This window comes from Sparus aurata, chromosome 8 (assembly GCF_900880675.1).
Source record: "Sparus aurata chromosome 8, fSpaAur1.1, whole genome shotgun sequence".
Classification (NCBI taxonomy): Eukaryota; Metazoa; Chordata; class Actinopteri; order Spariformes; family Sparidae; genus Sparus; species Sparus aurata.
Genome location: NC_044194.1, coordinates 8888145 through 8900771, shown reverse-complemented (window position 1 = coordinate 8900771; position 12627 = coordinate 8888145). Strand labels below are relative to the sequence as shown.

At 43.6% G+C, this 12627-nt stretch overlaps 1 protein-coding gene across 2 annotated transcripts in view; it reads left to right on the top strand.

Moving 5' to 3' along the window:
* The window catches only part of frmd4a (FERM domain containing 4A), a 109083-nt gene that overhangs the window by 13151 nt on the left and 83305 nt on the right, over window positions 1–12627 (top strand). Inside the window, exon 1 of one of the 2 annotated variants that reach the window (XM_030424566.1) lies at window positions 8220–8877. The exons of the other annotated variant lie outside the window; for it this stretch is intronic. Coding sequence (XP_030280426.1) covers window positions 8845–8877 — 33 coding nt within the window. The 5' untranslated portion in view covers window positions 8220–8844. Of the gene's footprint in view, window positions 1–8219; window positions 8878–12627 lie in introns of those variants that run through there. 2 annotated transcript variants of the gene reach the window in all.

The following is a 12627-nucleotide window of genomic DNA, read 5'->3' as shown; positions in this document are numbered from 1 at the left end:
TTTTAAGCATTACAAGACCTTAGCCACACTAATCCCCTCTGTAATGCATAATATATTACCCTGCAGACACACCAGCCAGCAACCCATATACAGTAAGTACCGCTTGACAGCCACATCCCATCTTAGCATGTACACGCATTTTTACCATAGCCAGGGCAATCTCTCAATTAATTGATTAGAAAGACAATTAATTGCCAACCATTTTGATAAATGTCATTTTTCAAGTAAGATTGTCAAACACTTGCTGGTTTTAGCTCCTTTAATTAAAGAATTTGCTGCTTTTCGTTGTCATTGATGACTTTGTGCTCTGGGAAATTGTGATGAGCTTTTTTCACAATTTTTTCTTTGACATTTTAGAGACAAAATGTTTTATGGATTAAATCAGCAGATTCATAGATAATCACTGTATTATGTATTATTTAGACTTATATAAAGTTATTTCGTGATCATCTACATCACTGTAAATATGAAAGCTTACCAAACCATATTAACAACAGCATTCACACATGTTTTTTGTCTTTACATTCTCTTGCCTTGCTTTCCTTAAACTCCTCTTTTCCCATGGATAAAAGTGAGCATTCCCCTTTTCTGTTTCCATCCTCCCTTTATCAGGCCAGTCGTGGAGAACTTTAAACATAATGAATCAAACGTCTTCTTCTCCAGCCTCGCTGCGTATCTGAAAGCAGCATGTTGGTGTTGTTCCAAGAACATCATTACTTATGTTGCCCCAGGATCATCATTTCATCTGAAGAAAAAGCCTGAATAGTGTGAGCGGCTGTGACTGAATATAGGACTTTTACAGTATACTGTTCTATTTCTCTTTCAGTCGTCTGTTGATGTTTGGTTTTGTTTTGGCAACACAAATAATTTAATATGTTTAGGAAAAAAAAAATAGTTTTCTTTTTCCCTGAATCACAAAGCTACAACATTAAAAAAACATAATTTGTAAATTGCACTGATGGTCCTGGAGCAACATTATTTATGATGTTAAAGTAAGAACACCAACATGGCGGTATCAGATTATACGATAAGATACTTCTGTTGGTTTTTCCAAGAGAAACCCTGAAATAGCATTACCAGATATTATGCGGACTAAAGTAGAGCTTGGGACATACAAATATTTGCTCCTGTTCCCAAATCGGAGGTAATCTCCTCCTAATCCCTCCCTCTGATGTGTGACTATGCCCCTCAGATTTTTTTTTTTTTACTTAGGAGAAGATGTTCCTGAAAATAATGATTGCATCCAAATGAAAATATAGAAAATCCCACTTTGCACAGACAAACAAAGCAGCAAATCCCCTTACAGCCATATCAGCAATATCTTGTAGAGTCCTTTGATGTCAGAGTAATTCAGTGTATAAGAAAGGAAATACCTCAAGTCTAATGCTGGATGACTGTGCATGTACACAGACATGAAGGTATTCCTATAGTCCTGTCACAGTGGTTGCTGAAGATAGTTGACATTCCTTTCCATACTCCTGCTGTTTAAATATCAGCGAAAACCACTTAACAGCATTTCACCATCATTTTATTTCCAGCTTTGCATTTTGCCTTCATTACACCCTGAAACACAAGAGTAATTCCACTCCAAGAGGAATCTGACTGACATGTTAATGGATGCATGCTAACACCACCGACTCGTCGACGAGAATTCAATTACAGTCAGATCAAGGATACATGACAACAAAGAGATGAATCCGATAAATAAGAAATGTGTTTTCCTGTGTTAATATTCCAGCAAGTGATGGGAATCCAGATCTTATCAGTGTGGAGATAGCGTAATGAATTCAGCTTTTTCATTATCTTTCCTATTATTGCATCTTCCCTGCATGCATTTTTTTTGCATTATTCATGAAGACTGGCAATTTAGCAAAGATCCAATTTTTGGAAAAGAGTATGTTAATTGATTCGTTATCCGCTGTATTGCATTTGTAGTATCACATTGTCATACACTTTGTTGTAAGGAGGTCATGTTTTATTTGTGTAGAGTGCCTGCGTGTTCTGTGTGAGGTTTAACAGTAGAGGGCAGTGTGTGAATGTGGGTGGGCGGCGATGCATCGGGATGAGTCCAAGCAGTGATGAGTGTCTGACCGTGCTCTGGGCATGTGTGTGAGTATACAGCGTGTGTCAGAAATATAGAAATAGGTCGGATTGTCTGTGGGTGTCTAAAAAAAATGCCACACATGCAAAGCCCGGGCTCTGTGTGGAACAGGCTTTTCACGAGTCGCTGTGTGAGTAATGGCACATGATTGACGATGCTAGACGATTAATTTGGGATTTGGGTTGCGAAGATTGTGTTGCTGTGAACGCCACAAAGACACAGCAAACCCATAATTTAACCAACTCTCAACCACGCTGTCACTCTCTATGTGTCTCTCTGCAAGGCCCTGTGTGCCGTCTGCAGAGAGTGCTGGTCGCCCCTGACAACAGTTGCTAGGAAACCATTCTAGGGTGACGTCATAGCATCGGGCATGCTCGCGCCGTGGCTCACGATGAATAAAAACCGATTCACTTTCCCCTTCGAGCAGATATGTGCGTTGAAATAAAATGAAATAGTTCACAGAACCGATATCAATGCATTAATGCACGCATACAGTATGTGGAGGGTGTTTTATGCTGGTGTTGCCTTCTCGGCTGCTATGAGTTGTGATCTCGTGGGAGAAATGTGAACGTTGTCCGTCCGATGGTTACGTAGTTGTTGATTCTGGCTGAAACAACACATTTCTAATCAGCGGGACCACAAAGGCTGCTCCTTTGCTGGATGAAAGTTATGGAAATGAGATTGATTAAATATTCTCCCTCTCTCTGTCGCTTCTATTATCTCTTGCCCACTCCCTCTCTCTCAATCCCTTATGTCCTTCTCCTGCAAACCCTGTTCACATTACCCTCTACCATCCATCTCTCTCGGTCTCTAATTCTCCGTCTCTCTGCAGTAGTGAGATAAGATGTTCCTCCCTCTGAGCTGTGGTGAGGTGTGAGAGAGAGAAGAGGGGCTTTTCCCTCTCTTCCTTTAACTACCTCCAGGACTCCAGGCCAATGAGGGCAGCCACACATAGCGAAATGTACATCTGTGCATAGTGGTGGAGGACATTCTCGGTGTGTATGTCTGCGCACGGTGTAGCAATGTGCGCGTGCAGCATGTTTCCTGGGATTGCTGTTTAATGAACTTTAGATTGGATGTCAGACAAATTCCCTCTGGCAACAATCAGCCCAGCTCTCTCAAACATGGCTGGGACCCTTGGCTCGGGGAATGGGCCTGAAGTAGTTTCACACTCCAATATATCATAGTAGATCTCAGCCTTGGCCACGAGTCCGGCACCAAACAGCAGTAAATTGCGCTAAAGTCTAGTTGAGAGCTCCTGGAGCAGGGACAAACCCCTCTCAGTCTTCAGATATTCAGTATGTGTGTGTCAGTTTTCAAGATACAGCGGCCTATCACTGCCGGAGTAATTCCTGGATTAACCCGTCTACTGTACAGCAGCTTACCTCAAGTCTCCACCAGGAAGGAGGATTTTAAATATTTAATGAAGATAATGTGGTTAATTGATTTCGACGGTAATTAGCACTTTTCTTGGCTTACGACTTTAATCCCGCAGACACTTACCACCTTAGTGAATGGTTTTAACAGGAATAGAGCTGCAATGATTAGTTGATTAATTGATTAGTCGGTTGAAAAAGACTATTTTGAAAATGTATTAATCATTTAGGTCAGTTTTCAAGAAAAAAAATGTCAAACAGTTGCTTCTTAATTGTGAGGATTTGCTGCTTTTACATTGTCATTTATGATAGTAAATGAAGCGTTTTGGGGTTTTGGATTGTTGGTTGAACAATGAATCGGTCGATTAATGAAAATAATTTTTTAATGGAAGCACTAATCTGGATGCTGAAATAAGAGATGTCAGTTGACGACTGGGCTGATATTGACCTATTTTTCGTATGAAACATTGATGTTGGCGACTGAAACGTGCGTTCAACCTGCAACAGCAGATCTGGTCTATCTCATTTTCCATCAGGCCACCCAGAGTATTGACAGTGATTGTTAACAGGCACACATCTTGTCTCTCCAACTCCCTCCTGAGTCGATACTATTGGTCGACGTAGAGTAGAAGTCCCTGTAGGAGAGTCAGCAGCAGCTACCTCTCCAGTGACATTGATTTAGCTGTAATGCTGTGACAGGGTCGCACATTGACTCATGGGTCCCTCTGTTCCCAGCCAGACACCTGGGCACACAGACTGAATAACGATGAATATGACTTCTTGCATTTTTCTTCTTCTGCGTCTCTTTCTGTCTCTCTCTTATGCTCTGCCACGGGGCTGCCGACCTGCTCTTGTTCAATGCGGTCACCTGGGTCGCCTGACCAGGTAAGTTTTTTATATAGTTTTGTTTCAAAACACATAGACACAAGTTGATATTCCTTGGACGAATATCAAAAAAGCTAACTAGATAAACTTAACAAATGGTGTCTGGCTAAATAACTAGCAGAATATTGGACCGGCTACAATGGCAGATGGGACAACAGATAAAAAGACAAAAAGACATCGGGTTGAAGCACGGAGTTGGAGCAGCTCTAAAAGAAAGAAGAGAATCTCTAATGCTCCTTTTTCTCACTGTGATGTAGTTTAATTGATAATCATTGCAATTAATTCCTTTGTTTCCCCATGAAGTTACAGTCTGTTTAGGAGCGGTTAATTACCTCAGCCAATGGACGCCTGGCTTTTTGCAGCCTAATTGCAGCTCTCAGTCGAAAACACAAACAGCCAGAGAAAATTACACACCATTCTCACATTTGTCCATGATGGTGCTCTCATGTATTCACGCCGTGCAAATGCTGGTGTTGATTCTGCAAGATCTGAATCCAGGAAAGCGGGAATCAACGACTGCAGAATATGGAAATCAGAAAGATGACGCACGGAAGAAGGCATAATAGTGATAAATCAACCCACTCTGACTGACCAAGGTGTTTGTCAGTTCACGTCTGCGTGATAGAAACACTCCCAAGGGATTCATTTTGGGGTCCAGCTGGGGCAACAGGGGTGAGGAGGAGAGGGGAATGGAAGAAGGAGGAGGGGGGGATGGGGAGACGGAAGAGGTGGGGGTGGGTTTAAGGACAATGTGCAGCAGTATATTGCAGTGTGCACTGCACTGTGCAGTATTGTCCTGTGATTGCAGTGGTTATCACCCCCTATATCCCACCCACCCATTCTCTCCTTTATCTATGGCTATGTGCAGGTTTAATAGTGACTGGGAAGGGTTGGGGGCAGGGACGAGGTGTGTGTGTGTGTGTGTGTGTGTGTGTGTGTGTGTGTGTGTGTGTGTGTGTGTGTGCGCGCGCATGTGGGATTCACTGACAGGTTAACATTCACTGTCAGCAGCAATGTGTGATGTTGATATATGGGGCTGTATGTCACCGTGGCCTGCCAGACACATCCAGCCCGGTGAAAAAAGAAGCACATTTTCAACCTTGTTTCATCCTAAAATAATATTTCTGTCTGGCAATGACACAGTCGTGCCTAAAAACATCATCTTTCCTATAAACACAGTGAGAGCCAAGCTAAAGTAGGCAATATATTTTCAGCCGACATCGGGAAAGAGAGTGTAACCAAAGTACAAAATGGATGAAATGAGGCATTGTTAAGCGTAAAAATGAAAAGAAAGAAGAAAAAAAAAAAAGGTGTTCTGGGGATTGTAAGGGCTAAAGGTGCTCTCGGTTTATTTATGAGGCGACACTTAGGAGACTATCTTGGGTCTGCCGCTGCTCTGGGGTCAAAGGTCAGCTGAATAATGAGATTTGAGCTCTTCCCACTGCCTGCCTATAGAGACCACTGCGGCACTTATCAACATTTTTACATCATCAATAAGTATGTGAGAGAGAATTAGAGCTTGATATAGTGTGTGGCTGTGTGTGTTTATTCATCAGTGTCTGTTTTGTGTCCTTGATATGTGCGAGTGTGCGAGCATGTGCTGTGACGCTCCGACAGTCACATGGTCTGATGGCGATGTTCCGTGTGAAGTGGTAAATTGTCTGCTGTGAAGTGGACCGAGGGATGTTCTCCTAGGGGAAATCTCCTGTTTAAATATGCTTTATAAATGGAATACATGACTATGAACCCCATTCTTGGAGGTTCATTTTAATTATATGTTAATTAGCTCAATGATAATGAATATTGCATCAAATTTCACCTTGCGGGTCCCTGAACAGTGTTTTTGTCCATAGCATACACTCGTGTGTGACCTCACAGTGTAATTAAAATCAATATGGCAGGTGCCAACGTCAAAGTCAGGAGGAAAAAAGTCAAATTACACAGTATTCTGTTAATTTTCTAGACTCTCTGATATTCTGATAAAACTTTGATCAGTTGACCCTACCTTTGCTGCATTAGCACACATGCACACACACACATATGTAGGGCAACAGTGGCCGTGCCACCTGCCATCAATGTTATTGATCTCGTCCACACATTGTTGAGCGGAGATGTCTGTGTCGTCCACGCCAGGCTGCGATCAATGCTGTTATGCGACAGCAGGTTCCAGTCTGTTTGCTTTTTCATCGCCACAGTGGTTATGTGGCAGCGTAACTGTCGCCATACGTTTTTCAGCTTGGCCGCACCAATCAATCAGCAGGCCATTGACCACCAGCTGTGGGGATTTACATGCATGTTAAAACACACACTCACACTGTATAGCACCGAAATCATTATCAGATCCAATTGTTTGTCATCGAAAAGAGAAACTGGTGTTTTTCCACAAGTTAATTTCATCTAATGAGGTGTATTTTATGGATTTGCGTAATTTATTGCTGAAACACAGTTATGGGCCCATGAAACCACTTGTTTAGAAAATGATTTTTTATCGTCTTATAGGGGCTGTTCTGTATGATAAAACATCAAATTCAAATTATTTTGAAAGATAATGGAGTTCATGGAGCCATGTATGATGTATTCATGATTAGTGGGAATGATTATTTATGCATCAAAATGTTCCCTTTCTCTGTTTTGTCAGACATTATGCTTTTTTTTAATTGTACCTTCTGCAACTTGGAAATTGCATTACACATATTGCAGTTTTGATAACAATTCAATTAATTGGGCAGCCCTATCTTGGTGTGGTGACATGTAAATTGGTTAGAGAATTCAGATGTGAAGGTCATTACTGTTAGTGACCGTCATGTGTAAAGTTCTGTGGAAATGCTATCCTGTGCACAAAAGTTAATGAGGTATCCTCAACGGTAATGTCCGTCGTGGTTAATTTGGTTAGGTTAATGCTTTTTTTGTCTTATCTGGGTCAAAACAGAGAAGGCTAAAAATACTGTAATTGAGAGCGACAGAGAGAGAGAGAAAGACAGAGAGAGAGACAGAGAGAGAGAGAAGAAGACCTCTCTTGGTGTCAGTCCGGGCAGTGAGGCTTGTTGCAGTCAGTCACCTGAACCACTGGTGTCTCACTAAACAGTTAAATCCAACCGGTGCGTCTGAGAATGGCAACAGGGGTGCAGGAATGCAGCGATTTTATTTATTTATTCCACTTTATAATGGTCTCCCTGCTTCTTTGTGCTCCCACCCTAATGGACACATTGTTGCCATGGCAACGGCGAGATGCAGCTCAGAGCAGAGGTGATGATTCGTCTGCTTTTTCGTCCGTTATTCTGTCCATTTAAAAAGGAGGATCGTGATCACACACTTGACATAAACACACACACAAAACGACGCGTACGCAGGCATCACTTCGCAGTTTGTCTTTCACAGCAGGTCCGATGCGTGCAACAAGCCAGAAGCCAGCAGCGAACAAGAAGGACTTGACATCAAACCGCCATTATAACCGCCTGACACACGCTCGATGACCTGTTACACGTTATGACTTTATATACAGTAGGAGACGGTGCAGCTGCAGCCGTGTGAGCGTGTGCATGTGGGAAAGGAGGGACAAGGTTTATTTGAGTGTGTGTGTGTGTTTGAGAGGGTGACTCATGCCTTGTCTATTAAGAGAATAGAGGGTGATCAGGTTGCTAGGCGATTAAGAGCCACCATTGTCAGGAGGGACAATAGTGGCCCCGAGAGTGCCCTCTCTTCCCTTTCTCTGTGTCTCTTTCGCTTTCTTTCTCCGCCTCACACACTATAAATGTACATTTTGTTTGACCCCCCCCCCTTTCGGATTGGGGCTTGGGCGGGAACAGGGAGTTGACAGTGAGCAGGAGGATAGAAAAAAGAAAGGCATTGTGGGAAGTTGAGAGGGTGAGAAGGGACAGAGGGACAGAGGGAGAGAGGGAGCGAGGAGGAGAGTGTGAGCAGAGGGCGAGCACTTGCAGGAGAGCTGTACCATGAAAAGAAAAAAAAAAGACCTGCAATCATTTGCCACATTGAAGGGAACAAATGTAGCTGGAGGCAGTGAGGGAGAGTGAGAGAGAAGGGGACAGGCGGAGGTAGAGAGAGAGAGAGAGAGAGAGAGAGAGAGGGAGAAGCCAAGGAGACAGAGAGAGAGAAGGAGAGAGAGAGCTTCTATGGACATTGCACATTAATACCACAGCGCTTTGTAGGGGAAGATCACACACCAACTGACAGGTCGGCAGCGGAAGGAGAAGAAGCGCTGTGAGTTTGGCACTGCCCTCTCTCCTCCTGCTCCCCACTGTGTGTGTGTGTGTGTGTGTGGCTGTATATACACACACACACACACAGACTGTCTCTGTGTGGCTGTCAGTGCGCCGGGCTCTCTGGGTGGGTAGGGAGCTGCGTTGTAGAGATGTTGGCTCTGAGGATGAGACAGCGTTTCTAACAGGATCTATTCGCGGACTGGAATAATACAGTGACACAGCTGAGGAAGACCCGAGCCCACCGGAACCAAGCGAATCAGCCATGGAGGGACTGCTGTCTCCAATGAGGACGCGGGTAGGTCACCATGTGGGATTTCAGAGCATCCCAACTACTGTTTCCTCCACAGGAATCCATCGGGGCATTTAGGGAGATGGCATGTCTTGCAAGCTGCCGGGCTGCAGAAATGAGTCAGGCCACGCTGCGAGTGTATAAAAATGTTTAGGCAGTGCAGAAAAAACTGAAATGCACTTTTGAGTTTGCATGCAATGTGTGTCTGTGCTTGTGCATTTGTGTGTGTGTGTGTGTGTGCACAGATTAACAAGGGGTTCGCTTTGAAAGAATGACTCAGTGTTTCAGAGTGGTGCCTATCTCCCATCAGTACAAATCACTGGCCTTTTTGATTTAGGATAGAGAAAAGGAGGATGTGCGAGGAAGGAACCGGCTTCAGTTTGTACAGTGAATTGGGCTGAATATCTGAAAGTGACAATTCACTATTGTTCTTGTTATACATGACCTTCTGTGTAAGATAGGCGTGCTACTGTTCAGCACGGGAGCTTTTAGGTTAATGTCTCAAAGTGCACTGTGCTCAGGCCATCTGTGTGACAGTAGACGTCTGTGTCCGTTCCGTCGAGAAAAGGCTAATGAAAGAAGAAAATGATGTGTGTGTGTGTCTGTCAGATCACACTTGGTTATTTGTCTGTATCCATGTGCCTGCATGTGACATCCAGCGCTATTGTGTGGATAGTAATGGACCCTGAGAGGTGTCTGCCTCCCCAGTTGAGATTTGAGATGAAAACCTGTTTGTTCCAGCTGGGATATGAGATATATTACAGCGAGAGTCAGTGAGTTTAATGTGCAAGAGAGGGAGAGTTAGCTCGGCTCTGGAATATACAGTGGAGGCTGTGATTGTGCTATTAATATTTATGAAGGCGTGATTGCACTTTTGGAAGGAGGGGAGAGCGATTTTCAGTTTCTTTCTCTAACTTTATGTCAGCTGTGAAATGTAGACCTAATTTGACATGACGTGTTCTTTATTTGTAATATTCTTTAAGCATTTCTTTAGTCAGGGCCTTTTTTCACATGTGGCCGTTCTTATCCACATGTGAAAATATATGAATTGTGCAAGAATGCAGGTGATTCACATGTGAAAAGGCGTTTTTTTTGTGTGTGAAAATTTCCAGTTCACAGGTAACATTACCTTCTGTTCACATATTAAAACGGTCGTTTGCATGTGAAATCGCCAACCACACGTGAAAATATTCAATTCACGTGTGAAATTGTGGTTTTCACATGTGACATTTTCATAAGGGCTACTTCTCTCTGAGAGGACAGAGGTGATTTAACAACCCGGCTCTCTCTATTAGACATTCCACCCTCCCTTCCCCCTCTCTGTATTTTATCGCCACTGGTACAGACCTGTACAACCAAAAATAAATTCTGGATGCATCCGCCACCAAGTATACGTGTGGCAATTTGCATATATTTTAATGTCGTGTTTGATCATATTTTCAACATATAGGATTAGCTCAGAACCATATAGCTGCTCCCACACAAGCCTCGACTTGTGAGGATGCTGAAAGAGTTAAGCCACTGGGGTGACCTGATGGTGCTGTCACACATGAGTGCCCACATCTGCTCACCTCTCCTCCCTCACCTTTACAACTCGCCCTTCTTCTTTTCTTTATTTCACTGTGGTTTTGGTCCCTTTTTTTTTCTTTTCTTTCTGCTGTGCAGGACGTGCGACACACACTCCTTTTTGCATTTAAAGCCAAGAGTGTGTCTGTCTCTTTCTCGCTTCCCTGTGCCCGTTTGTCTGCCCACCTGCCTGCCTGTCTGTCTGTCTGTCTGCCCCTCACTGCGTCTTTGGCAGTTACTACGAGCGCCGTAATTGGTATTCGCAGATCGGCCCATGATCTAATCCAAAGACGAGACGTTAGCGGGCTGTTTGGAGATAGACTTGGCTTCAAAGATGTGGCGTGGAGTCAAGCCTGCTATATCTGTGCTGTCTGCCACCCTGGACAGATTTGCCCATGAGCTGTGGGAATTACTTTCAACAACTAAATGACTTTTGCATTTATCTTCATCAGCCACATTGAGCCTCGCATGCCCCACAGTCGATCCGTGTATCTCACTTTTGGGCATCAAAGTCGCTTTAGTAGATTTACGTGAATGAATCACACCGTAATGAGCCAGAACAAGAGTCTCTCAAAGTTTACACTGCATAATCTCACTTTAACACGCCTTTTCTCGCCCTCAGAGGAATGTAGTGAAAACAGCCACTTTGATTTGTGCATTTTTTTATCCTGTCCTATCTTTTCAGTTTACTTGTAAACAGCTGCAGCGATGGGAAAAGAAAAGAGGGGAACAAACCTCTGATATACAAAATGTTTGTGTTTTCACAGTGGAAGAGAGCAATGCCTTGTTTCTCAGTGGAAACAGAGCAGCATCTGTAGTAAATCGGAGAAAATTCGCTTCAAAGTTTGTCCTCTGCCGTCATATAAAAGAGGCGGCAGTACCCCCATTAATAGCTTTTTTTACTCGTAGAAGTCCAAACCCAATTCAGTATATTTTCAACATTTCAGAAGACAAAAAAGAAGAGGGAAAAAATCAATTTTGCCTTGTCTTTGTAGGGCAGAATGCCTCTAAGTCTTGATACGAGGAAACACAAAAGGTGACCTCACCCTCAAGATAACACTCGGGGAATAGCAATAGCCTGGAAAAGCGGAAACACACTTAATCCTCAGCTCACAAAAATGGTAAAATTTTGCTGAGATGGCTGCGAAGGCGATCTAGTGGACTTTAGGAGAGTTGTACTCTGTATATCTTCTCCCTTTCCTCTACCTCACTACTGCACGTTTTTCTGTCTTTTTTTCCCCCCCTATGCACTCTACATCACTCATCCTCTGTGTTTCTTTATTTGGGATGACAGTAATGGGCAGTGAAGCAGAAAAATGAAATGAAATAAGCATCAGCGAGCTGTGCGTCTGTGTTGCCTTTGTGTGTAGTTGCATACGACGGGAAAAGCAGGTCAACACAAACACACAGAGCTCGCAGAGCACAGTGAGCAAAGTAATCCTGAGGGAATCTGAAAGCAGTAGCCAATTTGTTATCTTCAGTGTCCATAAAGTTTGCTCACGCACAGTCGTCATGATTATGTCGACTCTCTTTATGCCATTATAATGTGATGTTATGGATTGTCGGTTATTTCAGCGTGGATGCTGCTGATTCTCACGGACATTATTGCACACCATTTCCACATCTCTTCTCTGCTTAACTGTCTTTTTGTGGCGGAGACGAACTGAAAGACTCACTCTCAGAATCTAAAAGAGAAAGATCAAGTTCCCCCTTGGTATCCCCAGTTGTACCTAATATATGCATATAGGTCAGTAGAACAAGGAGCTCCAGCTTCATAGAAGTCTTCCCCGCGAGAACATGTGTGCTGTTGTATGGCACACGCGAGTAGGTGTCTGCGTGTGTGTATCAGCTCTCCAGTCAGCTCCTCCTGTGTGAGTGGATCAATAGGGAGTAGTTATCAAGAGATTAACCCTGTCAATGCTCTATCAGTCTAATCAAGGAGACTCCTCTGCTCTCCCTCTCTCCGTCACTCTCTCACTCCTGTCGTTTATCCACTGCTGGCTCACTCCCTTTTTTTTCGGTTGAGTGTCACCGCCTCTCTCGTCTCAAGGCTCTTTCCTCTTCAGGTCATGCGTATGCACAACATGCTTGAGTGTGTGTGTGTGTGTGTGTGTGTGTGTGTGTGTGTGTGTGTGTGTGTGTGTGTGTCTGTACGTCCAGCTGCCCACGACAGATGGAGCCATTACCGAA